The sequence below is a fragment of the Manacus candei genome, unplaced genomic scaffold, assembly GCF_025592945.1.
Source record: "Manacus candei isolate 608988 ecotype Guabito, Panama unplaced genomic scaffold, ASM2559294v1 h1tg000002l, whole genome shotgun sequence".
Taxonomy (NCBI): domain Eukaryota; kingdom Metazoa; phylum Chordata; class Aves; order Passeriformes; family Pipridae; genus Manacus; species Manacus candei.
The window spans coordinates 14,625,672-14,651,952 of record NW_026138050.1 but is presented as its reverse complement, the minus strand read 5'-3'; the positions used below and the strand labels follow the sequence as shown (position 1 = coordinate 14,651,952).

The 26,281-nt window shown below is 59.0% G+C and overlaps 1 protein-coding gene across 4 annotated transcripts; it reads left to right on the top strand.

The window, feature by feature from the left end:
* The first annotated feature begins 194 nt into the window (after positions 1 to 194).
* SRL (sarcalumenin) lies at positions 195 to 26,281 on the top strand. Of its 4 annotated transcripts, XM_051780538.1 has the most exons (8): positions 197 to 303; positions 8,124 to 9,053; positions 11,076 to 11,174; positions 12,126 to 12,221; positions 15,723 to 15,758; positions 20,408 to 20,524; positions 21,182 to 21,415; positions 22,589 to 26,281. In XM_051780538.1, exons 1-8 carry the CDS (start codon positions 243 to 245, stop codon positions 23,398 to 23,400), a joined length of 2,385 nt encoding a protein of 794 aa, XP_051636498.1. In that variant the 5' UTR covers positions 197 to 242; the 3' UTR covers positions 23,401 to 26,281. The 4 variants fall into 4 exon arrangements, with proteins under 4 accessions (XP_051636512.1, XP_051636513.1, XP_051636498.1 ...); XM_051780552.1 differs by lacking the exon at positions 8,124 to 9,053 and having other exon boundaries at positions 195 to 303; XM_051780547.1 differs by lacking the exon at positions 15,723 to 15,758.

The following is a 26,281-nucleotide window of genomic DNA, read 5'->3' as shown; positions in this document are numbered from 1 at the left end:
CGCCAGGAGGTGTCCTGTGCCATTGCATCCCCGACACGAGCCATTCCCAGCGCTGCAGTCCTGCCGCTGTGCCCCATCCCCGTCCCTGTCCCCATTCCCAGGGAGGGCCCCTGGGAGCGGAAGAACGGCGGCGGCAGCATCTGTGCGGGCAGCTGCCTGCCCTGCCTGCCCTGCCTGCCCTGCCCCGCGCCGACGCCGTATAAATAGAGGCAGCGAGCGTCAGGGAGCTCCTGGCAGCCACCATGAAGGGTCTCAACCTGCTCTGCTGCTGCGTGGCCTCGCTCCTGCTCCTCAGCACCGCAGGTACAGCCACACACCGGCCTGGGGGGCTGCTGGGGGCTGGGGGCACCCCCGGGGGCTGAGGGTGCCCGTGGGGCTGTGGGAGCTGGCAGGGCTATGGGGTCCCCACAGGGCTGCAAGTGCCCTTGGGGCTGTGGAGACCCCGTGGGACTGCGGGGACCCCACGGGGCTGTGGGGACCTGCGGGGCTCTGGGTGCCCGTGGGGTTATGGGGTCCCCATGGAGCTGTGGGTGTCCATGCAGTTATGGGGTCCCCGTGGGGCTGTGGGTGCCCTTGGAGCTGTGGGCACCCCATGGGGCTTTGGGGAACTCGTGGGGTTGTGGGGTCCTCATGGGGCTGTGGGGTCCTCATGGGGCTGTGGGGACCCCATGGGGCTGAGGGTCCCTGCAGGGCTGTGGGTGCCTGTGGGGCTGTAGGGTCCCCATGGGGCTGTTGGTGCCTGTGGGGATCCCTTGGGGCTGTGGGTCCCAATGGGACTGTGAGTTCCTGCAGGGCTATGGGGTCCTCACGGGGCTGTGGGTCCCCATAGGGATGCTGGATCCCATGGGGCTGTGGGTCTATGAGGCTGCAGGTGCCCATGGGGCTGGGGGTCCCCAAGGAGGCTGTGGGGTCCCCACGGGGCTGCAGGTGCCTGTGCAGGGCTGTGGGTGCCCTACAGGGTTGCAGGTACCTGTGGGGCTGCAGGTCCAGGTAGAACTGTGGGTGCCTGTGGGGCTGAGGGTGCAGATGAGGCTCTGGGGTGCCCGGAGAGCCCAGCCTGTCCCCAAGTGCTGGGAGCAGGGCAGGGCGGCAGGGGTACAGCCGGCTGGGCTCCCTGGCAGCTCTGCCAGGGCTGCAGAGTCACCCCAAAACGTGCTGGGGGGCCAGGGACAGGAGGGGATGGCGGGGGTGCAGACTGGGGTCCCTCCTATGGAGTCAGGGTGGGCGCACGGGCTGTGCTGCTGCTACCATGCCCTGGGGGCAGTGTCACCTGTGGGTGCCACGGTGGCTTGATTTTGGACTGTGAGGACTTGGGGGGGGGGGCTGCCAGGGCTCTGAGGATCTCTGATGACCCCGGACCCCCTTCCCCGGGCTGTCCCATCCCCGCTCAGCACCCCGATCCGCGGCCGGGTGTCCCTGGGGCCGCGTGGTGCGGTGGCATCGCCGGTACCCTTGCTTGCCCTTGAGTTAATTTGGGCTGGTTCTCTGCCTGGCCGGGCTCCGGCGGCCGCGCAGCCGGGAGAGGGGGGCGGCTATGTATGGAAACAGCCGTGTAAGGGGACACTGCGCTCCCTGCAGCCCCCCCGGCCGCCGCCCCCCCGCCCCGCGCCGCCGCAGCCCCGCGCTCCAGCACCCGCAGCTGCCGCCTTCCAGCACCCGGCACCCCCCGCCCCGCCGAGTCCTGGCCTTTTAAGGGCATCTTGGGCCATTCTTGGGAATGAATGGGCTTGGGGGCCAGTGACACACCCCGACAGTGCTGGGGTGACCTCCATGGGGCCACCGGTCAGGCCTGTGGGTGGGGGTTGGAAAGGACCTCTATGGGCATAGCTGGTGGCAGGTGGCACCTCTGGCAGGGCTGGTGGCCCTGTGGGACATCTGGGGGCTGTCACCATGGTGGGTGACCACCAGCCCAGGTCTTGGTTGTGCTGAGGCTGGCATGGAGGCTGGCATGGCCCTCTCAAAGGAGGCCCCCTGGGGTCCCCAAGGGGTGGCTGAAGCCCCCCAAGTCCCCACACTTGGCATCTCCTGCTTATTGAGAGGTCCTATAATTTATTCTGATCCTGTAGGTTTGGAAAAAAGCTGTAAGCAGTGGCACCTGCCCATGGTTCTGCTCCACAGGGACTGGTGGGATCTGCAGGATGAGTTTTGCTTTTCCTTTGGTGCCAAGCCAGGCTCTTGGACCCAGGTCCTTTGGAGTGCAGGAAGTGGCTTGTGGGGGATGTTTCTTCTGTTTCTAGGCCATGTCTTTCCATTCATTCCCTGTTTGGCGAAGAGAAGGGTGGGGGAGTCCAATGGGGAACCAAGGCCTTCATTGAGGCGTCATGGCAAGGCGTGGTCCTCGGGATTTAGTGATGCCTGGGGCCGCTTGGACCCTGTCACCATTCCCAGAGGCCAGGTGTGGGAACTGCCCTGTGCCTGTGCTCCTACAGTCCCAGTCAAAATGACCCATGGCCCACGTGGCCAGGGCTGGCAAAGCTCCCCAGTATGGCCAGAAGCCCCAGCAGGGACGAGCACCCACTGCAGGTGGCTCGTGCTGAGGGCACTCCCCCACTGCTCCATCCACTCCTGCCTGCAGGAAGGTCTCTTCCTCCTGCACTCACACCTCGGGCAGAGCTCGGCCATCCCAGGCCGGGTGACCCCTGTGGCCACTGGGAATGGGCCACATGGATGCTGGCAGGGCAGTGCCCAGACACCACGTTTGGCAGCTTTGCCCTGGGGAGCCTTTGACCCCACAGCCAGCACAGATTTGAGTGGGATGGCAATGCCATCACTGCCTCCAAGCTGAGAGAGGGACTGGGGAAAGCCGTGGCACGATGGTGTCCTCCTGCAAGGCACTGTGGGGCTGGCACAGACAGCAAGCATGGGCCATCACCCCGGGAGTCCTCATCCCGCCTCAGCCTCGTCAGCCGGGTCACCTCGGGATGAGCTCCATCACCACGTCCTCATGGCAGCTTGGGCTGTTCCCCAGCACCCGGGACACGTCACCTTGGGGTATACACCATCTCATGGAATGTGTCACCTTGGGGTGTCCTCCACCATCTGGAATGTGTCACTTCACGGTGGGCCCCACCTCCCAGGACAGAACATCTTGGGAGTGGGACTGTGGGACCCAGGCACAGTACCCATGGAGACCCCCCACCCTGACCATCCCAGGCCAATGCTGCCCATGATAACCAGCGTCCCCAGAGGTGGGGACAGCTGTGTCCCAGTGACACCCCCCTGGACTCACTCCACTCCCCAGCGTTGGCACAGCCATGGACACCACTGGTGTTGGGTGGCTGCAGTGAGACAAGGGGCTTGGGGTGCATTAGGCACCCATGGATTTTGGGTGCTTGTGCCACCTGCATCCCTGTCACACCCCTGGTGCCACACCTGGAGGAGATCCTGGTCCCTGTGGGTGCCCCATCTCACTCCCAAGCTGTTTGGCTGAACAAACCAAAGCAGATGTTGGGCAGGTTGGCTGTGCTGGGACACCCTCTCCATCAGCCACCCTTGCCTCAGTCGAGCAAGAAGGCTCACCTGTGCATGGCCTTGATGGTACAGGGACACCAGCAGGTCTCTGAGAGGTGGCATTGGTCTGGGAGGGCTGTGCTGTGCCCAGGGAAAATGCTCTTTCCACGTTCCCACCGTGTCCCACTCACCAACCCGGGGTGTCAAAACCCCAGCCCAGCAGCAGGTCGGGGTGACCAGATCACTCATGGAATTGCCTGTTCCCTGGGCTCTGCAGGAATAGCAGGGCTCTGCTGGGCTATTTTCAGCCCACGGGGACATTTCCCCTGTAAGTGATAGCTGGAGGAAGCTGTGAGCCCGTGTGCCGGTGGGGGCTGCCGGCGGGGCCGGGGAGGCTCCGGGCGGGCACCCCGAGCCAGGATGGGGGTTGGCAGTGCCAGCACAGCCCTGGTGCCAGCCAGGCACGTGGGTCAGCCCTCCCCACACATGGGGCATGCCATGGGACAGGGCTCAGAGCTGTGTGACCCTGTCCCTGTGCTGGAGTCCCCCTTGCTGCCGGGTGAGACCCCCAGGGCTGAGTATCCCTGCTTGGCTCCGCCAGGCAGTGTCTGCCCAGACATTCCCATGGATTTGAGGATCCTTTGGGAAAACAGGTCATCATGCATTAGAGTCCAGTTTGGCAAGTCCAAGGGCTGCCCAGGTGACCAAGAATGCTTGGGATGACCCAAAGAGGGATGGGGAGCCTTCCTTCACTGAGGAAGGCTGGCCCTGAGTGCATGGAGCGTGTTCCTCAGGGGACACTCCTGGGATGGGTTGGTGAAGCCTCCCGTGGTTGGAGGCCTGGGGACAGGCCCAGTGTGACCTCTTGGAAGTCCCTCCTCCATCCCCAGCTGTGCCACAGCATGTCCCTCAGGTCCCTCAGCATTTCCCTGGGCTGCAGACCCTGCAAGGGTTGATGTTCCTCAATGTACAGCGTGACATCTGCCTGTGCCAAAACACCTGATGTTTCCGGGCTGTCTCCTCACCGACAGACCCAGATCTCCTCGGCCAGGAAGCAGCAGGTGCTTCATCTCCCACCTCCCTCATCTTCCTGTCTTCTGCAAGTCAGGGGTTCAGGGTTCCTTCCAGATCTTTAGGGTGGGGAGACTGGAATAAACACCCCGCAGCATTGATTCCCCATTTTCATCCCTATATTTAGAAAGCTTCAAGCCTGGTTTTAATCCCTTTGGTAGATCCTGGCGAGGTTTTTTTACCATTTTCTAATCAAAATATCATGCGGTTCTATCCAACTCTTTATAGAAATCAAATCAACTTATAACTTTTTTGGACTACACTTAAAATCTCCTGCACAGATGAGGCCAATTAGTCTGACAAAGCTGTTTCCTAGACCTCTATCTGCATTGAAAAAACTGGAATATATTTGCTTTATGCTGGTGTTTTGGGATCATGAAGCCTCTGAGATGTGATGATGTGTCTGGGCATCCTGGGTTTTGGGGTGCACAAGGGTCTTGTGTCCTCTAGGCTGCCTGAGCCCTTGTGGGACACTTCCCTCTGAAGGTGTTGGCCTGGCTGGCTCCAAACTGGTGCCGGGCCACAAGCCAGAGGAGCACCAGGGGTTCAATCCCAAGTAGAAGCCATGGGGACCTCACAGAACCTGATGGGCAAGGACATCATCATGAAATGGGGTCTGGTGGAAAAGGGGGGGGATCTGCAGCAGGTCCAGGTGGAAAATCCGAGGAAGTCCCAGACTTTGTGCGCAGTCATTCTCCACGAGGTTTCAAAGAGCTCTTTTCAAAGAGCTTTTTCAGAACAAAGGCAGGGATGGACAGTGCAAGGTCCCCCCAGGATCCCACAGGGAGGATGTGGGGAGTACAGGACTAGCAGGAGCCAGTGGATAATACCCCAGGGCTGCAGGGGCTGGGATCCAGGCAGGGGAAGGGGGCGTGTGAAAAGCCATTCCCTGCCATCACCGGCCCCACGCTCGAGGCTCTGATTTCTGCTGGAGGGGGAGAGTGTCCCTCCAGGGCCACCTGTGCCCATCAGTCCCTCCTCACTGTCCTCCTGGAGGATCCCTTTCGGCACCAGGTCTGTGCCGTTCTGTACGTCCCCGCGCAGGGATGGAGGGGACTCCGTGATGTTCAGCCTCCAGCAGCCATCCCTGTCCTTCCCTCATGGGCTTTTCCTGGGTGCAAACAAGCTGTGGCACCCTGTGGCACACAGAGTCCCATTGTGAGCTCTCCATCCCTGCTGTCACTGCCGGGAAAAGGGTCCCCAGGCAGCTGACAGCCCCCCAGGACAGGATTGGGGGTGGCAGGGGCAGTGCAGGACAAGGATCCTCTGGGAGGTCAGGTCCCTGAGGGGAGCAGGGCGAGGGCTCCTCTCCCAAGCCACCCATCTGCTTGGCACAATGCAAGGTGTGAACACAGGGAGCCCCGGTGTCACTTTACACCGTGGCTGTCCCCTCCCGGAGCCCACGGGGGCCCCCAGGGGCGGACGTCACCCTTGGCTGACAGCAGGGTGAGGGGCCGGGGCCAGCGGCCGAGGGGGCTGGGGCTTCACCACTGCTCCTCCTGAGCCCCACGTACAGTTGCTGCTGCCCTATTTTTAGCCCCCGGCGGGTGCACGGAGGGTGTTAAGCCCGTAACCTTCGGCCCATTTCACGCTCGTTGCCCGGCCATCTGCAGGTCAGCACAACTCACCCCACCAGGGACTGGGAGACCATGTAGGGGAAACAGGAGGTGCAGAGGGGACAGGGACTTTGTGTAAGACATTGAAGGTCACAGGACAAAAAGCCCATGACCAGCACACTGGCAGGAACATCCCCGTCGGAGTGCCTGGGGGATATTTCCCTTCTCCTCCAAGGGATGGCTGGTGGTGGGCACTGGGGTTGCAGTTGCACCTGGCCATGGTGGGTGATGGCCCCTCTGGGTCAGAGGAGACACACAGACTCCAGACAAAGCCCTCAGGACATGCAGGGTCTCCTCTGCCTGGTCCTGCCCCCCTTCTCCACTTGGACCATCACTCCTCTTCCAGCCCTCCAGGTCAGCAGCTATTTTGGGCCCAAGCTTACAATATCCCCATTCCCATCAGATTAGAGGACCCTCCAGGGACCCAGGCTGGTTCCCAGACCATCAGGGCCAGGCAGGGGCATGTTGGCCCTCAGCCACCCAGGGTTTTGCAGGTCAAACCTGAGATGTTCCCCTTCAAGCAGCGCCTGCAGGGTCCCAGGGGAAGGTGCTGCCTGAAAGACAAGGGCAGGAGGGAGGAGGGAGGAGGGTGGGAGCTGCCCACCACCCATCTTCCTTCCATCTGGGAGCTGAACTGGTAGCCCAGATGCACCTGCAAGCCGTGTGCCAGCAAAGGACAGGGAGGTCAGCGGGGGCAGGAACAGGGTGACCCACGCATCCGGTCTGGGCACGGTGAGGAGCCGTGGCGGCGGCGGCGGCTCTGTCGTGCCAGGGAGCTGAGAGCTGCTGGGAATGCGGGCAGGCTGGGGGCAGCCTGTCCTTCCCAGTGCCCACTGCTGGCATGGCACGAGCCTCCCAGTGCCACCCGATCCCAGATAACAGCCCCACGGGCACAGTGGGGATACAACCACCCACCCAGCATCCCAGCCAGGGCAAACTGGGCTGAGTGCTCTGGGGCTGGCGCTGTGCTGCTCCCAGCCCTGAGCCTCCCGTCCTCAGTCACCGTGCCCCAGCTTTGCTGAGGTCCTGCTGATGCTCCACTGGACACTGTCCCACGGCTCCTGCACGGACACGGCGTGGGAGCTGGAGCAGAGGGCTGCCTGTGCCCAGCACTGCCCGCTCCCCTCCCGCAGCCTGGGTGGAGACGGTATTTTTTCTTGCTTGGCATCTGCTTGCCAGCTGGTGTACAAAGGAATTACTTTCCTCTGAAATGCTCCCCTGGCACTGGGCGTTTGGGGGGATTATTTAGACTAGCAGCAACTGTTTGTAATGGAGACAGTATAGCCATGATCTTTTATTTTTGGCACCCGTTGACTAATGTTAAATTGCAGTTGGAGCCTATGGAAAATACAGATGGATTCTCCCGGGCCACAGAACAAACTCATTGTGTCCCCGCCAGCGGCACGGCGAGGCAGATGCTTTCCTAGTGAAGGGACACTCACAATAAATAGCTCCCGAGCCCTGCAGCCGGGGTCAGTCCCTGCCTGTGGAAAGGCAGGACCCCGTGCTGGGAAGCTCCTTGTGCCAGGAAGCTCCTTCCTCCTCCTCCTCCCTCTCACCCTGCCACTCACCATGGCTGGTGTGATGCTCTCCCGAGTCAGGGCTGGGGAAGGACCCTTTTAACCTGCCAAGTGCCCACAGCCCCTGTCAGAACTGTTATTTTTACTGCTTTCCCCTGGTTTTTTTAGGGCTGCTTTGCCACCTTCCTGCAGTGCTCTGTGGTGGGTGGCAGCCCCAGCCAGCACAGCCACAGAGCTCCCTGCCAGCTCGGCTTTGCGCCCCACAAACTCATCTTTGCGCCCAACTTCTTGCGACGGGGACAGAAAATTGAGCTGGGACTAGAGAAGGTTTGGGGATGAATTTAAACCTCTTGGTAACAGCCACAACTCCTCCCTCAGGGCCCCCCGTGCTGGCAGGGGTCGGTGGGTGCCCCAGTAGCCGCGTGCCGGCGCGGGTGAGACTGACCGAGCTGTTCTCATCGTTTAGAGCCGCGCGCCCCCGGCACGGACCACGGTGCTGCCGAAAGCCCCCTGCCAGCCACAGAGCCCCGGCTGGAGGAGAAGGTGGCTGATGGCAGCCCTGAGGAGGAGCAAGACAGTGGCACTGCCAACGCCTCCTTGCCCGGCGCCGCCGAGGAGGGACGTGGAGAGGGGGAGGAAGAACCGGCGTGGAGCCTGAGCAGGGGCCCGGGGCCAGGGGACAGCCGGACAGAGGAGACCACCGAGGAGAAGGGCCAGGAGGGACAGAGCCCAGGGGAGGATGCCATGGCAGCACATCATGGAGGGATCCACGGGTCTGGCACACAAGTTGCCAACCATGCCCGGGAGGATGAGGAGCCTGGCATGGAGAAAGGAGGCTCTGAGGAGCAAGGGCAGCCTGGGGAAGAGGAAACAGAGGAGCCAAGAGGATCGTCTGCTCTGGAGGGGGGAGAAGAAGGGGATGAGCAGAGCTCGGAGGAAGATGATGAGCAAGGAGAGTCTGACAAAGGTCAACACGGGGCGTCTGAGGAAGATGGAGGCAAGGGAGAGTCTGAGGAGGAGGGAGATCCTAAGGAGGAGAAAGAATCTGAGGAAGATGGTGAGAGGTCAGAGAATGAAAGTGAAGAGGGTGACAAGGAAGCAGCCAGCACTTCCGACAAAGAGAGCCATGGCAAACCAGCAGCTGCTGGCATGGGAGAAGCCAAGGATGGCCCTGCCAGCTGCCATCACCCACCCTGTGAGGACGAAGAAGAAGACCCGCCAGCAGCAGATCCACCAGCAGCAGTGGAAGACCCACCAGCAAAAGAAGACCCCCCAGCAGTGGCAGAAGACCCCCCAGCAGTGGCAGAAGACCCCCCTGCAGACAATCCCCCACTGGCAGAAACAGAGGGCCCCATCACCCCCCCAGCTGCTGCCGAGCCCCAGCACAGCCAGATAGGTTGGAATCTTTTCTTGTGGGTGTGCTCTAGCGGCGAGAGTGACCTACCATCGACCCCGGTGGAGCTGAGCTTGGCACATTAAACCTCGCCTAGTGCATGGCCCTGTCCTAACGCTTGTGCTTCCCCACCTGCCCCTAACACAGCCGTGGGCAGCCAGGGCGCAGCAGGAGCCCGCAGGTGCCCGTCGTGCGGGCGCTCGGCAGAGAGCACCAAAACTGGCTGATGTTCCCCTCACTCCACTTTGAGGCCATGGTGTCTTCCCAGGGATGTGGACATGGATAAGATTTTTAAGCCCCAGGCCCCTTCCAGCACCCACAGGCATCTTAAAGGCTCTTTGTTCTCCACCTGCAGAGTCCTCCGGACCCTCAGCTCGGTGCAGGGGCAGGATGCTCCCAGGATGGTGGGTCTCTTCTCCACCAGCTCTTGGCTCATAGGGAAGGTGTGAAGAGCTAATCCAGGCCAATGAGTTATCAATGCACTGGCCCCGCTCAATCAGTGAAAGGCTAACTAAGGAAAAGGGACACCCCCCACCATGATTTCCTAGAAATACTTGTAGACTTTGGCCCACAGGTTGGGCAGCGACCTTCGGACCCAGCTGAGTCTTTTTTTCTCTTTCATCTACTAATGTGCCAGCTCAAAAAACCTCCCATTTTTCCCAAAAGGCAAGCCCAGTTTGGTCTCTGTGGCTTCACTTGGCAAGTCAAAAGGTCTTCCTCAGCCCAATGCTCTGTAGATGCTCAACACAGTCCCATGGCTTGGTGGTGCCCCCCTTGGCCCTGGTGTCCCCAGCCCTGTCCCCAAACCCCCATTACAGCTCAACCCAGCTCCCCTTACTGAAAAGCTCTTGGAGGCTGTTGGTGTGCCAGCACCTCCATGGTGAGGACACCTCTATCTCCAAGTTTTGGGGACACTGAGGTGCCTTCCCCGGACGGAGGCAGCTGCTTCATGCTCCCCACATCTGGGATGGAGCCACAAGGCACAGGGCACCACGCAGAGGGCTCCAGGGTGATATGGAGGCAGAGGTGGGAGAACTGGGAGGGAATGGCCCTGCTGGCAAAGGCGAGGCAGCCAGGACGCGTCAGGCTGGGCCGTCCCCCAGGAGCCAGAGCCAGCCCCAGCCTCGTGAATCCTGGCTCAATGTATAGTTTTTGGGGGAAATGGGCAAAGAGAGATGTCAGCGTAGGGTCTGCACTCAAGGCTGAGCCCCGGGGGAGCCGCAGCCGCCGGGGGAAGCGCCGGGGCCCCGTCGGGCAGCAGCTGCCACGGGCTCGTTCCGCGTCCCAACCCCGGGAGTACCTCCCAGGCACGTCCTTCGCATTCCCCGGGAGCGGCCGGCCCCTCCTCGGAGCCAAGCAGTTGCCCGCGATGCTTCCCCAGCAGGCACAGCCCTGGCAGCCTCCAGGAGCCTGTGCAGCAGGGAAGGCACGCGGCATGCCGAGGGTGACAGCGGCTGCCGAGGGTGACAGAGGCTGCCGAGGGTGACAGCGGCTGCCGAGGGTGACAGCGGCTGCCGAGGGTGACAGCGGCTGCCGCGGTGCACGGCGCGCCCGCGGGCTCGGGGGGTGTGTGTGTACATCCCCACACCACCGGCTCGGGGGGTGTGTGTACATCCCCACGCCACCAGCTCGGGGTGTGTGTACATCCCCACGCCGCGGGCTCAGAGTGTGTGTGCTCCCCATGCCACCGGCTCGGGGTGTGTGTGTACATCCCCACGCCACCAGCTCGGGGTGTGTGTGCTCCCCACGCCACCAGCTCGGGGTGTGCGTGTACATCCCCACGCCACCAGCTCGGGGGGTGTGTGCTCCCCACGCCACCAGCTCGGGGTGTGCGTGTACATCCCCACGCCACCAGCTCGGGGGGTGTGTGCTCCCCATGCCACCAGCTCGGGGGGTGTGTGCTCCCCACGCCATGGGCTCGGGGGGTGTGTGCTCCCCACGCCCTCTCCCCGGCGGTCGCTTGCGTGAGCTGCTATGTGCGTTCTGCCCTCCAGCAATAACAGGTCTCTCACTTTTCCCCTCCAGAAGAGGTTGAAGATGCCAGCGAGCCCACCAAGCGTGACCGGTCCCACTTGGAGAACACCCTCAAGCTGAACGAGGAAAAACCTGCCGATGATGTCTCAGGTGAGGGAGCCATGCACACCCTGCTCCTTCAGCCCACACCGTCCCTGCAGGACAGGCTCCTCACCACCCTGCACTAAGAGCACGGAGGGGGTTTTCCTTCCCTAGAGTGTTTTGATTTTAACCTTCCTTCTTCCAGGTCCAGTAATGCCACATCTTCAATAGCTGCCCTTTGGCTGCTCTTGGCTTAGCATATTTTAGCTATTTTAAAGACAGTCTCATGGGTGTGCAAGAATTAGGAGGGTAGAGAGGCTGCAAGATGCAGTTGGCGAATCAGACACATCTCTGCCCAGAGAAACCTGGGGCAGCTCATAACAAAGGGCTGGGATTTTTATTCCAATTATTTTTGGGGTTTTGCTACTCTAAGGATTTCTTCTGCAGGTCCCGTGAGTGGTCTGGGCTGGTAAGACAGTGATAAGAGATACTGTAGAAAAAGGTCCTTCTTTTTTTCCAGTGACCAGTTTAAGGGAGCCCTGGCACATTGGTGGAGGGGTTTTTGGGATTGTGGGTGTTGAATGCTAAACAGCACTTAGAAGGGATGTTCCTTCCATCAGCTGCTGGCAGCAGATGGGGACAGTGCCCAGCAGGAAACATTAGCAGGCATCAAAATCGTTGAATCTTAAAATGATTTGGGTTGGGAGAGACCTTGAAGAGCATCCCATTCCAAATCCTTGCCATGGTCAGGGATACCTTTCAGTAGCCCAGGTTGCTCCAAGGCCTATCCATCCTGGCCTTGGACACTTCCAGGGATGGGGCAGCCACAGCTTCTCTGGGCAAAATGTGTGACTGGGATCAGCTTGGCCAAGATTTCAGCTGTGAGCCAAGTCTCTTGATCCACAGCTGAGCCACCCTCAGGACCCTCAGGAATGTCCCTCCTGCAGGGAATGCCCCAGGGAGGGACTCCCCCTGGGCCGTGGGGTTTGCCTTTCACCTGCCCATGTGTTCCCCCCCCAGGAGTACTGCAGCGGCTGAGGAAGATCTACCACTCCTCCATCAAGCCCCTGGAGCACTCCTACAGATACAACGAGCTGAGGCAGCACGAGATCACAGGTAATGCCACGGGCACTGGGGTCTCCAGCACCACCAGGTCCCTGGGATGCAGATCACAGCGCAGAGAGCAGACCATGGAAAGCCTCGGATAGTGTGTCTTCCTTTGCAGCTTCCCAAGAAGTCCATGCACATGCTGGGCTTAGAGGCCATGCCCTAGTGAACCCAGTGGCGGGGTTTCCTGCATCTGCCTTAGCCCATCTGCTGTCAGGGCCATCTGTGTGGGCTGAGCATTGAGCCCTGCCTGCTCTGGGTCCCCCACCTGCTCAACATCAATGCCCTGTCCCCCTGCCAAGCAGAGATCATGGCCCAATGAAACAGCCTTGGCAAGGAAGCTCAGGACCTCTCAAGGCTGGGGATGAGCCTTCTGGGGGTGGCTGGAGCTGGCATCTTTCCTGATGGGTACAGGACACAGCCATGTGGGCACGGTATCCCTCAAGCTCCACAGCCTTCACTCATCCTGAGCGTTGGAGTTTCCATCCCTTGGCAGTCTCAGGCACGTTGGATGGGTGAGCAGGTCCCTGTGGCCCTTGGCATGGTGTGGGCTGAGCCCAGCCACACACATGTCCCTCCAGAAGAGGAAACCCTGCCCCAAGAAGCTCACAAGGTATAAAAAGCTCTTGTGACTACAAGCAGCCTCACTTTCCAAGCACAGAGGGCTCAGTCCTAAGTCTGAGGTCCCTGTTCACTGGGGTAGCTCTCCCATGAACCCCTACCCAGCCCCTGTCCTGAGCCAAGGCCAGATGTCCTCTGATCATGCAGGGGATGCTGGAGTCCCTGCTGCTGGTGACCCAGTGCTTCATGCCCACATCCACCCCCTGCCAAGGTCCTCAAGCTGTCCTCCATGTCCTGCAGCTCTGTCTGCATCCCCAGCTTTCCAGGCCCAACCACCTGAAGCCACACCCTCTCTCCTGGTGAGGCAGGACCAGGGTACACCCTCCCCACAGATCTGCCTTTTACAGCTGGACTTGCTCCACCAGCACAGAGGTCCTATGTTCAGCTGGACAAACCCCTGGGATACATCCCTGTAGGGCAGAACCCCTGTTTTCCAAGCATCCTCGCTGCAGCTCCTAAACCTGGGTCAGACATTCCATAAACAGGCTTGAACATCTCCCTACCCAGCCAGCCCATCTCCAGCATGGAGCCAGTGGGGAGCACAGGGAGCCCATGGGGCAGGGACAGGGCTGTACAGTCCTCACCACTAACCCAGATCCTGTCCCCTCAAGACACAGAGCATGCTGGACATCCCCCACCACCCACCATGGGATTCTGGAAGGAGTGGGTCTCATAGAACACGAGCTGTGCCCTCACCTGCCTTGCTCCATACTGGTGCCAGTGGCTGGGGACCACGACTCACTTGCCATGTGGGAGAGTAACTGAGGGTCACAGCAACACGTCCTGCTGCAGCCTGACTGTCACCCCACAGCTGCTGGATTGTCCTCTGGCACAGCCAGCACAACACTGCCACATGCCTGGGAAAGGAGCACCAGGAACACAGGGCTGGCACCCCAGCATGTACCCCCACAGCCTGCTCCTGTCTCCATCCTGGAGCTCACTGGTCCAGCAACATGCCAAACTCCTCTCCAAGGTGCTCTGGTCCCTGTTGGTGGCGTTTGCTGTCACCTCAACCTGGGACACAGTTTAGGAGGACAATTGGGGTTACACGGGCAGTTGGTGGGCTCTAACCCTCACTCTGCTGTTCGCAGCCAGAGGACACAGCCCCCAGCCTCAGTTCCAGCCCTCAGGGCATCCAACCCTGCCCTTCATACATCCCATGCCCAAGCAGCCACCCCCCTGTTCCCTTTTGGGGAGGAAGCAGTTGTTTCTTAGGTTCCCACTGCCTTTCTCCCTCTCAGCTCCTGAGGAAACAACCACTAACCCTTGTGTTTTCCCAGCCCCTCTCAAACCCAGCTCTCGAGCAGGACTCACCTCAGACAGCAGGTCCTGGTGTGCCTCACAGCCTCACCTCAATGCTCCGTGGTCTGTTCCACCTCACCATGAGGAACAGCCACCCCTTGGGCTGACAGTTCTCGGGTCAGCCCCCAGCACACACCCCTGTGCCCTTCACAGCACCATCATGGTGCAGATGCCACCCCAGTGCTGCCCCAGGGCAGGGCACAGGGATGCTGCCTTGCCTGCAGTCCTTGGCTCAGCTGTGAGACAACCTCACCTCCAAAATATTTCAGTGGCCACCAAACTCCTTGAAGGATCTCTGACAGCCCAGCCATACCCTGGCACTCACAACCCCATTCTGGAAACCTCCAGCTCAGCAGTTTGCCTTTCATACCCACGGATCCAGCTTGTCCCAGTCCCTCATTAGCAGTGTAATTAGAGAAACCTGCACATTAGTTACAGGGTTGGCCCGGGGAGCCCTCTTGACCTTGCAGGGCAGGTGAGGACGCCCTGGGAGCCCTCTCAGCCCTTCCTCTGCACGGTGCCCCTGTCCTGAGCAGGTTCATTCCGTCGCTGGTGTCCCTGCAGGGAGGGAGATGCCCCCACCCCTGTGCCCACCCATAAGAGGGGGGAGGCTGGAGGTTGCAGAGCTGCTGGCTCAGCTGGCTGGGAAGAGTGGGACAGCTGGGAGAGCAGCAAGGCAGGACTGTCACGGAATATGTGTGACCTTTGGAGCTGTAAGCCAATATAGAGGGGTGCCATCGCAGGCACCCTCGCCCCTCCATTACACAGCAGCCTTCCATTTTGTCTCCCTTCCCATCGGCTCTGTTCTCAGCAGTGTAATCCAAGGAGCCCCTCTGCTCCCCACAACATGTGAAAACACCCATGGAATTGAGTGTCACCTGTCCTGGGGGAGTTGTGACTGTCACCATCAATTCTGAATTGTCAGGGTGCATCCCAGAGAGCTCCCACACACCCTCTGCTTAAGCCTGGCAGATGCCATCTCCTTCTCCCTGCCTGCCACCCTCCCGCCTCTCCGCTCAGTCATCCCACGTGGATGCAGGCACGCTCCAGCTGGGTCCAACTCTGTGCTTGGAGGGACTGTCCCTAGCTGAGGGTCAGGGAATCTCCCAGTCCGGCAAAGGGAAGCTTGCTGTGAGGTCATGCCAGGTTGTGGTGCATGCTGGTGGACCTAATTACTGATGTGTGCTAATTAGCAAGTGTCCCCCTGTAAGGAATGACCTCCCGGTTGCCATCACCAGCCAGGGGGGTGGGGTACAGATGACCCCAGGACACTTGCCAGGTTGGTGGCTGTCCTAGCCCTGGCTGGCTGGGCTCCGTGTGCTCAGTGAACGCCTCTGGGGAAGGCAATAACCCTCTGAGCAGCACAGGGTTGGGGTGCAGGACACCCCGAGCCACATCCCCGTCGTGCAGGAAGATGAGTTCAGCGCTTGTTCTGGGAGCTGCAGGTCGCTCACAGGCTGTAACTCCATCTCTCCTGCTGGGAATGTGGCCGCCAGCTCCCTCCTTCTCCTGGGCCAGGCCCAGGCTGCTGCCTCCCTCCTCGGACTCACATTTCCTTTTCTCTCTCCCCGTGTCCCCTGCTAACAGCTTACCCCGGACGCACCCTGGGCTCCTCGGCCACAGGTTGGTATCGCTGCCTGCTCCCTGCATGCTGCCGGCGCTGCCTCAGCTCCCGCTGCCTGCAGCTTTCCCAGGCAGCTGTCTCAGCACAGCCACACTTCCCTGGCACCGAGCAGACCCAGCACCCGCCATGCCGTGGCACTCACTGGGGCCAGTGTTCCCAGCCCTTCCAGAGCCTGGTACCTGTGTCGCTGCACTTGTCCCAGCCTGACTCCACGTCCCAACAGCCCCCTCCTTCCTGAAATTCCCACCTCGCCCAGGCCATTTCCCTCTTGGGTATATTCCTCTGTATATTCCTCTGGCCATGGCAGTTTTTGGTGGCCCTATGGGAATGGCTGAGGGAGCTGGGGGGGCTCAGCCTGGAGCAAAGGAGGCTCAGGGGGGACCTTCTGGCTCTGCAACCCCCTGACAAGATGGGGGAGCCAGGTGGGGGTCAGGCTCTGCTCCCAGGGAACAAGGGACAGAACAAGAAGAAATGGCCTCAAGCTGTGCCAGGAGAGGTTTAGATTGGATATTTGGGAAAATTTCTTCACTGGAAGGGTGGTCAGGTGCTGCCCAGGGCAGAGGTGGAGTCCCCATCCCTGGAGGGATTTAAAAGCCATGTGGATGTGGAACTTGGGGACACGGTTTAGTGGTGGCCTTGGCAGTGCTGGGGTAGTAGTTGGACTTGATAATCCTAGAGGTCTTTTCCAAGCTAAACAATTCCATGATTCTATGTGTTGGACTTATAGGTTGATCTCTCATCCATTGCATAACTGGAGGAGCCCAGCCAGTAGCCCACACTATAGTGGGGACCTCTTCCCACCCTTCATCTTCCTGCACACAGAAACTTTTGTGAGTGCCCACCCTTGATCCCTCCTGGCTGCACTTTAAGCTGCAGCTGTCCCAGTAACTCGGGCTGGCCCCTGCCCGGCGGCCTCAGCCCCCCTGAGCTGGCTCCTCTCCCTGCCTATCCTGCTCTGGGTGTGCTGGAGAAGCAGGAGATGGGAGACTGTCCAAGAAATGCCAACCAACACCCAGCCCTTCCCCGGGTCCCCGTGCTGCACCACGGGGACAATGTCCCTGCTGAGATACAAGCAGGGGAATCCCATCTTCTGTCCTTCCTGTCCTGCCCCACAGCCACACTGCCAGACCCTGCTGAACTGGGCTCCTTTGGACACGGATACAGCTCTGGCAGAGCTCTGCCAGGGCCTGGAGAGCCTCTGGCTTCCTGTTGTGCCAGTGTGCCAGCAGCAGAGAGGGCTGTGGGTATTTATAGCATATTCTGATAGCTGCCTTATCTGCATCTCTGGTTCGGGCACTTGCAGGTTGCCTGGGTGGGTGTGGGCACGGGGGGGGCACAGTGTGGAGGAGGCACAGGCCATCTGCAGCCACCCTGGCTCATCCCTCCATCTGTGGGCACACGTGTCTTGAGGATACTCATGGATTTTGAAGCTTTGGGAGTGAGCTGGCCAGCCCTCCAAGGATCTGTGCCATGGGCAGGGTGGCTGCTGGTGTATGTGGTTCAAGGATGGGGTGGTAGTGTGGGTGATGCTGAGAGACTCTCTCCAGGTGTTTCAGCCTTCCTGGGTGGTTTGAGAACAGAGAAGACCTTTGTGTCTGTGGCTCAGTCTCAACCAGGAGAGGAAGGAGGTTTTTCCAGGTCCTCTGCTTTGCCCAGAATCCTCAGGACAGACTTGCACGTGGGGGGTGAGCTGGCACCAGGCCCTTCTGCTGGGCTTGAGGACAAGCAGAGGGAACATCTGGCCCAGTGTTAATCATAGAACCATGGAATGGCTTAGGTTAGAAGGGACCTTAAAGATATCTCATTCCACCCCCTGCCATGGGCAGGGACACCTTCCACTAGCCCAGGTTGCTCCAAGCTGCATCCAACCTGGCCTTGGACACTTCCAGGGATCCAGGGGCAGCCACAGTTTCTCTGGACAACCTGTGCCAGGGCCTCCCCACCCTCCCAGCCAAGAATTCCTTCCCAGTGTCCCGTCTAACCTTGCCCCTGTCAGTGGGAAGCCATTCCCCCTTGTCCTGTCACTCCAGGCCCTTGTCCAAAATCCCTCTCCAGCTCTCTTGGAGCCCCTTTAGTCACTGGAAGGGGCTCTAAGCCATCTAGTCTCCTGCCCCAGAGCAGCAACGCTCCTAACAAAGGGCAGCCTGGCACTGCCACAGGAAAAAACCTCCCAGAAAGCCACTGCTCTAGGAAAGAAAAGCTACCTGGGCATGCAAATTGGAATTGCAATTTTCTGCAACCCCCAGAGCTGAGCAGCCCAAGCAGACACAGGCTCTGCGGGGGGATGAGCTGGAGGCTCGTCTGAGCTTGAGCTGGGAGCGATCAGCCACAGGGTGGCTGGAGAGAGCCGCCGTGCTGGAGCTGCCGCCGTCCCAGCACAGCCTCCGGCGGGCTCTGGCTCTTTTCCGCTGTCCGGACCATCAAGGTGACCCAAATTGCTGCTGACAGACACGGCGCGAGGACATAGCAGGGACAGATGCCAGGCTGACACCCTCCCGGGTGGGAGATGCTCCCTGCTCTCGCAGACTCTGGGCAGCGGCAGGAGAATCCACACATGGCCCCCTGTCCTGGGAGCTGCTGCGCTCCCTGCAGAGCTGCAAGGACCCAGTGCCCGGCACTGCCCACCCGGCCCACGGGGGTAGAGGTGGGCTCCACAAGCTGAGGGTGACCTGGCAGAGGGGCTGCCCCTTGGCAGAGGGGTGGACGTGCAGCGGAGCCGGAGCTCACGGGTGCCCACGTTCACACAGCCACACCTGGCCAGGGACGTGTTATGAAAGAGCACATGGGGACCCACCCCAAACCTCTGGCACAACATCACAGGGGAATAATAATAATAATACTAACAACCATCTGAAACCCGATTACAGCTGGCAAGCAAGCAGAGCAGCGGCGACAGAGAGGCAAAGGAATGATTAATAATGAAAGTCTGAGGTTTCAACATTTGGTTTGGTCCTGTGTGAGATGACAAGGTTGGATCCCCGTGGCTTGCAGGCAGGGAGCGGGCAGCAGAAAAGGCCGTCCATCCCCTGCTTTGGAGGTGCTGCCCTGCTTTGGGGTGGAGGGCTGAGCTGCATGGATGCAGCAGTGCCCCATGGAGAGATGTCCCCAGCCCATTCCCTTGCCTGGTGGTGACATAGTGGGTCTGCAATGGGCAGGAGGGCAGGGGGAGACTGGAACACTCTGCCCAGCTCCTGTGCCCATGGTCAGATGGGTTCAGTGTGGAGCTGCCATGCAGTGCCCTCCAGTGCCTTCGGGGCAGGAGTTCAGCACCATGGGGACTTTGTGGCCTCCCCCATGTTGAAGATGGATCCCTGGCTTTATGGAAAGCTGCTGGCTCCTGTGTGGGCAGCAGCCATGGAGGAGCAGGGTCTCTCAGCTACCTCAGGGAAAATAGCTCTGCCTTAGGCATAGGGATGAAGAGAAGGTGCCGAGGGTAGCACAGCTCAAGGGTATCTCCTCGCCTTGGGTCATGGTGGAAGGCTCAGCTCTGGTTGAGACAGCAGCTCCCAGCCCCTCTGGTGTCATCCAGCCCATCCTCTGGCTGGAGTCCTGCTGGCAGCAATGGGATGGACCCTCCCCCATCCTGAGTGTAGGATGGGGTTGGTTCCCACCAATGAGAACTCACTCACCCAGTTTTTACTTCCATTCCTGGCCTGATTTGGACCTGAGCTGTCCATCAGTCTCCTGGCTATCCTGGGCACAGCTCGGGGGCTGGCACAGGCCGGGGCCTCCTCTGGCTCTGCTGACTGCCTGCTCAGTGTCCTGGGGGCTGGGGGGGCTGGGCACTGTGGTCACAGGCTGATTGCCAGAGTCCCATTTGAGCAGGGATTGGTCCTGGGGGGGCACTGGCTGTGTGTGTCCAGGGACCTCTGTGCTCCTGGACACATGGCATGGCATGAGGACAGGTCTTTGTGGGCACATCACCAGCCTCCTGGGGAAAACTGCTGAACTTGAAGAGTCTGGGATAGGGGCTATAATTCACTTTCCTCCTGTCTTTCCCCCAAGCCCAAAGTGGGGCTGTTTGCCCGGCCTGCCCTCCCCACACCCACCTGGAGCCTCACACCCGACTCACACCCAGTGTGACCTCCTGTTTGGCCAGAGGGTTGGGAGCCACGGCCCGGGGGCAGATCCCTGTGAGGATACGGAAGAAAGGCTTGCAGGCAGCTGACACCAGGCTTGCACCGCGCTTACCAAGCCCCGAAGCTCCTGAAACCACAGCAGCTCCCTCTGCACGAGGTGCTCTCCTGGCTCAGGCTTGGCCTCCTCCTCGGCACGTCCCGTGCTTTGCGGCGGCTGCCTTCGAACAACCCCCCAGCCCGCAGCCAGCCCCAGACTCACCCCGGCTAAACCAGGACTGAACCGAGGCGAGGTTTAAAAGACCTTCCAGTCCTCCGTAGTAGAAAGGCCAAACCTCGGGGATCGCCAGGCAGCGAGGTGGGCTCTGCCGCAGAGCACGGGACGTCCCGGGGCCGGCGCTGGGCAGTGCCTTGGCTGGTGAATGGCTGGTGGCCCCCGAGGGCCGGCTGTTGCCCCGGCAGCACCACCGCGCTTCTCGGATGGGATGCTCGTTCCAGCCGGGAGTTAATGGCACGGCGGCGGCGGCGGCTATTGTTCCTTCACTTCCTCTTGTTATTTCCCCTCTCCGCAGATGGGGAGATCACTTCCAAGCCTATGGTGCTATTCCTGGGACCGTGGAGCGTCGGCAAATCCTCCATGATAAACTACCTCCTGGGGCTGGACAACACTCCCTACCAGCTGTACACAGGTACCACAGTCACTGCTCTGCATTTCCACACCTTGTGGTCAACAGTTCCCAGCCACGTGCCTTTGATCCCCCTTGTCACAGCAGGGACGTTGGGATCTGGCTGCAGTGCCATCACAGAGAGAGGTTCCCCATCACAGCCCAGGCCTGTCACACTCCCCAGGGTGGAGGAAGGTGTCTCTCCCACAACATCCTCAGGGATGAGTCTCCCAACCCCTACAGCAGCAGTCACATCACAAAGGCAACTTGCCTTTTTCATCCCTCCTCACATGGAGCCAGATAATTCACCCTCCCAGGAGAAAAGTCATTCCCCTCCTCCCTGCTCCCACAGATGTCCTCTCACAGCCGAGAGCAGATGCCCATGGCCACCTCAGTGCTGTGGTAATGAGGCTCCTGGGAGGGGGTTTCCCAGGGCACCTTATGCAGTCAGGCCATTTCCAGAGCAAACAGCCCCCACAGAAAACAGAAAAGCCCCACTGACATTTTCCCAAGAAGTTTGGGCAGGAATTTCACAGTCCTGCTACTTGCCCTGCCCTGTCTCTTGGAAAGCACACAGTGCTCCTGATGTTTGTGATGCTCCCAGTCTCAGGCCAGCCCTGCTGAGTCCATAACCTTGGTATGGATTTCACACCTCTTGCTGCTCCTCTCGTTGTTGCACAGGGGCAGAACCCACCACCTCCGAGTTCACTGTCATCATGCACGGCCCCAAGCTGAAGACCATCGAGGGCATCGTGATGGCTGCTGACAGCGCCCGATCCTTCTCGCCCCTGGAGAAGTTTGGGCAGAACTTTTTGGAGAAGCTGATAGGGATCGAGGTGCCCCACAAACTGCTGGAGCGAGTCACCTTTGTGGACACCCCGGGCATCATCGAAAACCGCAAGCAGCAAGAACGAGGTGGGGGTTCACTGGGTTCATCCGGGGGAGCCCAGAAAAGATGCCATAATGATCTGAGGTGACAAAGGTGGCTGAAGCACAATGGGGAAGAGCCCTGGGCCACAAAAGGGGTCTTGCACTGGAGGGGATGGTGATGTCTGTATGCCCATGGCTGTGGCAGCAGCAGTTCAGACCTAGGGAACATACACAGAGCAGACATTTCTACTGTTATTTCCTCAGAACTCCTTGGGCTGCTGATTGTCCACCTCAGCTGACCGGTTAATGCCCTGTTTGTCACCCTTGGAGCCAGGCTTGGCCAATGGCTGGTGCTCCAGAGGAGCCCAGACAAGCACCAGTCTGTTCCCAGAGCACCTGGGGTGCCAGGACAGATCAGCAGTGCTCCTTGACCTGGATATCTGCAATGATGTGGCTGATGAGTGTGTCCAGAGAAGGGAACAGAGCTGGGGAAGGGTCTGGAGCGCAAGTCTGATGAGGAGTAGCTGGTGGAGCTGGGGGGGTTCAACCTGGAGAAAAGGAGGCTCAGGGGGGACCTTCTTGCTCCGCAGCCCTCTGACAGGAGGGGGGAGCCAGGTGGAGATCAGGCTCTGCTCCCAGGGAACAAGAGACAGGACAATGGCCTCAAGTTGTGCCAGGGGAGGTTTAGGTTGGCTATTTGGGAAAATTTCTTTGCTGAAGGGGTAGTCAGGCACTGGCACAGGCTGCCCAGGGTGGTGGCATAGTTACCACCCTTGGAGGGATTTAAAAGCTATGTGAATGTGGCACTTGGGGACATGGGTTAGTGGTGGCCTTGGCAGCGCTGGGGGAATGGCTGGACTTGATGATCTCAGAGAGCTTTTCCAGTCTTAAGGATTCTGTGATCCTGTGATTCAATATCTGCTCACAGGAGCAGCAGGAACCTGTGGCCTAGAGCAGGGAGAAAGATTTCAAGGGGGAGCTGAGGGAGACAGGTAGTCACAGCCTCAGACATCCAGAGATGGATTTTTACATCTCTGAAGTGTTTTAGCACATGAGAAACAGTTTCTAGGCTGCAGGAGAAGTCCGCTGGGCCTCACACCCCATCCAACCTGAATGAGGCACAAGGCACGACAGGCTCGAGGTTTATCTATCTCTTGATGAAGGGACTCACCCTGTGCCGGCCACTACTGCTGGACTTCTCTCTTTCCTCTCCTAAAGGTTACCCGTTCAACGACGTGTGCCAGTGGTTCATTGACAGAGCCGATCTCATCTTCGTTGTCTTTGACCCCACGAAGCTGGACGTGGGCTTGGAGCTGGAGATGCTGTTTCGCCAGCTGAAGGGCCGCGAGTCCCAGATCCGAATCATCCTGAACAAAGCCGACAGCCTGGCCACCCAGGAGCTGATGAGAGTCTACGGCGCCTTATTCTGGAGCCTGGCTCCTCTCATCAACGTCACAGAGCCACCCAGGGTGTACGTTAGCTCCTTCTGGCCCCACGACTACCACCCGGAAACCCACAGAGACCTGTTCCTCAAGGAAGAGATATCGCTCCTGGAGGATCTCAACCAGGTGATTGAGAACAGGATGGAAAACAAGATCGCCTTCATCCGCCAGCACGCCATCCGGGTGCGCATCCACGCCCTCCTGGTCGATCGCTACCTACAGACCTACAAGGACAAAATGACCTTCTTTAGCGATGGAGAACTGGTGTTCAGGGACATTGTGGAAGATCCTGACAGGTACTTTATCTTTAAGTCCATTCTGGCAAAGACCAATGTCAGCAAATTTGACCTCCCCAACCGTGAGGCTTACAAGGACTTCTTTGGCATCAACCCCATCACCAGTTTTAAGCTGCTGTCTCAGCAGTGTTCCTACATGGGAGGGTGTTTCCTGGAGAAGATTGAGAAGGCCATCACCCGCGAACTTCCCGATCTCTTGGGAAGCATCGGCTTGGGGAAGAAGCCCAACGTCCTCTCCTGCGACGTCACTGGCTGTGGTGAAACCCCAAAGAATCGCTACAGGAAACCCTAAGGTGATCCATAACCCAACTGTCCACATGTTCCTACTGGTGAATGAGCTTATGTCTTATCTGTCCAAAAAGCCATGGTTTGTTAACCCTTTGAGTGCCGCGCTGGCAAAGGCTGCCGTACGATGAGGACTTTGAGTCGTTGACCTCGATGGCAGGGGAAGATGGGTGGGCATAAGAAAGAGAATAAAAACTGTGAATTCCTGACATTTTACCTTTGTTCTTTCGAGTAGAAGGCAATGTTTAAGCTGTAAGTATGAGCAATGCACGGGGAGCTAGAACAGCAGCTGCTTTTCCACTGATGCCAAGAGTGCGTGAAGAGGAATTTCAACCTCTGCATCCCTGAAGACACGAGGGAGCGAGCACGAGGGCACGGCATGAGAGCACAGGGGAGAGCAGTGACACACTAACCCAGGCACCACCGGGAGCCCCAGGACAAAGTGCTGCTCAAGGAAAGAGAGGCCAGGACCCAGCTGTGGTTTTCTCGCACAAACACGCTACAAATCTCGGCAAATATTGATCTTGTTTTTCTTTCCAAGACTTCTAGGTCACCTGGTGAGTTCTCCTTCCATTTAACAGCTGAGCTGATCCTCTGCAGCCTTCACCTGGGCGTTCACCTTAAGGAGGGGCGTTTGCAGGGGTGTTTTTAGCTCCAGACAAGTAACCATGATGGGATTTGGAAGTCCATGTCAGAGGAGGAAGTGGGTTGGAAAGGAGCGGCCAGCACTTGCTGAGCTGTGCTGGAGGAGGAGCAGATGGTCCCACAAGGAGCTGTGAGCAGGGTTTTATTCCCCTGTGTCAGCACAGGAGAGGGCACTTTGTGCCTGTGAGTGTCATTAACTCAAAATCCACGCTGGCAAGTCCTACCTGCGGACCAGCAGGGCTCTGAGGGTGAGGATTTGGCAGTTTGACCTTGTTCAAGTCCATGCTGACGATTTCTCAGTCAGACCCCCATGTTTTTGTGCTCCACAGAGGGAGGTAGGAACAGGGGGTCACTAGCTGTGAAGTGAAAAAGGTCACATCCCTTTTGCCCACCTGCTGCTCTGCCCTCCCCAGGACAGTCCAGGCAGGTTTCTGGGGCTTGTTTTCCAAACTCCTCCCATTTTAGCCATTTGTTGGCTCACTTCTGAGCATCGCTGCTCAGTCCTGAAGGAGTATTGCTTTGGAAGCACCCGAGCAGGGTGAGGTTCCCCATGGACAGCTGACCTTGAAACCTGGCCCTCATGGACAGCACAGCTGGCTGCTGACCCGAGCCCAAACCAACCAGGAGGTAGATTTTTTTGTCCTGGATGGAGACTGGTACCTTCAAGCCCACCCTGGACCTGCTGAACATCCTTTGTCCTTCCTCCTGCCAAACGTCCATGGTGAAACCTCTGGAGCAGAAGGACTTACCTTTGATAAGAAACAAAAGGACATGGAGGTGCTGGCTGAGGCAAGAAAAAGGCAAAAGGAATGAAAGAGGGAAAGAGAAAGCTGGGAATGGAAGGCTGTGTTGTGATGGGAAGGGTGTGAAGGGCAGCACCCCACATCTCCATGTGTGCAGCGGGATGTGAGCTAAGGCAGGAGAACTGTGGGAGCTCCACATTCCCCATGTGCTGCGAAGAAAAGGTTCCCTTGAGTCCAGGTGAGTTTGGGGGGACGCTGCCCGAGGGACTTCCACACTCCTGACCTCTGCTTTGAGGTAGGACTTTACATTTGAACTAATAAAGCCAAGATCCAGATCTACGTCCAAGCACGGGAAGGGACCCGGCTCAGGCAGAGGGATTTTGCCTGCAGTGCAGAGGGACTGGAGGTGCAAGGGAAGGCAAGCAGAATGTCAGAGAGAGCAGCAGCCAGAGCAGCCTGGAGAGAAATGATGTGCTCATGAGTCAGTGCATGAGCTCAAAGTGATGTTTCAAACCTGCCCAAGCGCTGCTGCCCCTCCACTGCTGTTCCTTCTCTCTTGTACATGATCCCATTGCTCATCGGTGTCCCTCTCCATCTCACTGCTCACTCTCCTCCACTTGGCTCTGCATGGTTTTCTCAAGAGGTAATGGAATTGAAACACTGACAGAAACAGGCTATTGCTGCCACTGTTCCTGCTGTTGCACTGTGTGTCACTGTCACATTGAGCAAAGGCCATCAAACATTTCTATTTGCGAGGTTTGTATCGCACCATCTCTGTCCTTGTTGCCCTGTCCCCCTAAAGCCCGTGGGGTAGCCAGGGAAAGACCCCCCACCCCACAAGGAGGATTGCCCCTGAAGGCACTGTTGCTCTGTTCTCAGGCTGCTCCCATTGTTCTCCCCATCCTTTCTCTGGTTTCCTTTTCTCTTGCTTTATTTTCCAGCCCTCATCGCCTCTTCTCCTCCCTTCCTCTCCCTTCGGCATCTGCATGCCCCATGCAAAGCCCTGTGCCCATGTCTTGGATGTAGCTCCTCTGTGACAGCAAAAACCTTTTTCCCCCTCTGATATGGTGTGCTTGGGTTCTCTTTCTGAATCAGTGGCTTCAGCAGTGGTGGTCTGTTCCCTGCTCCCCGCCACGCACGATGACTCTGCTCCGTGCTGGCTCGGGGAGATGACACCACTGCGATGCTTCCTCTCCCGTGGCTCCAAGTGGCTGTCAGTCCCAAGAGGATTGTAGTTCCCAGCCCAGCTCTTGCTGAGTTTTCTTAGGAGATCTCTGGGAATGTGGGAGTGGAAATGGGGAGCAAGGAGGCCTTTTCATTCTGCAAAGAAACCCCAAGCACCCACAGCACTGGGGTGGTGAGCGTCTCACCCAAGAGCACTGCGGGGGGGAGGGAGCTGGAACACAGGCCTGTGTAGATGCCCATGATCGTGTGCATTGGGATAAAACTGTCAGCTTGAACATCAGCCTGTCTAATAAAACCTGGTATTTTCCAAACACA

Excerpts from the sequence above, each read along its gene's own strand:
- SRL (XM_051780538.1), top strand. The coding sequence starts at position 243 with ATGAAGGGTCTCAACCTGCTCTGCTGCTGCGTGGCCTCGCTCCTGCTC. Across the intron at positions 304-8,123 it reads CCTGCTCCTCAGCACCGCAG|AGCCGCGCGCCCCCGGCACG; the intron begins GTACAGCCACAC and ends CTCATCGTTTAG. Across the intron at positions 9,054-11,075 it reads GCCCCAGCACAGCCAGATAG|AAGAGGTTGAAGATGCCAGC; the intron begins GTTGGAATCTTT and ends TTTCCCCTCCAG.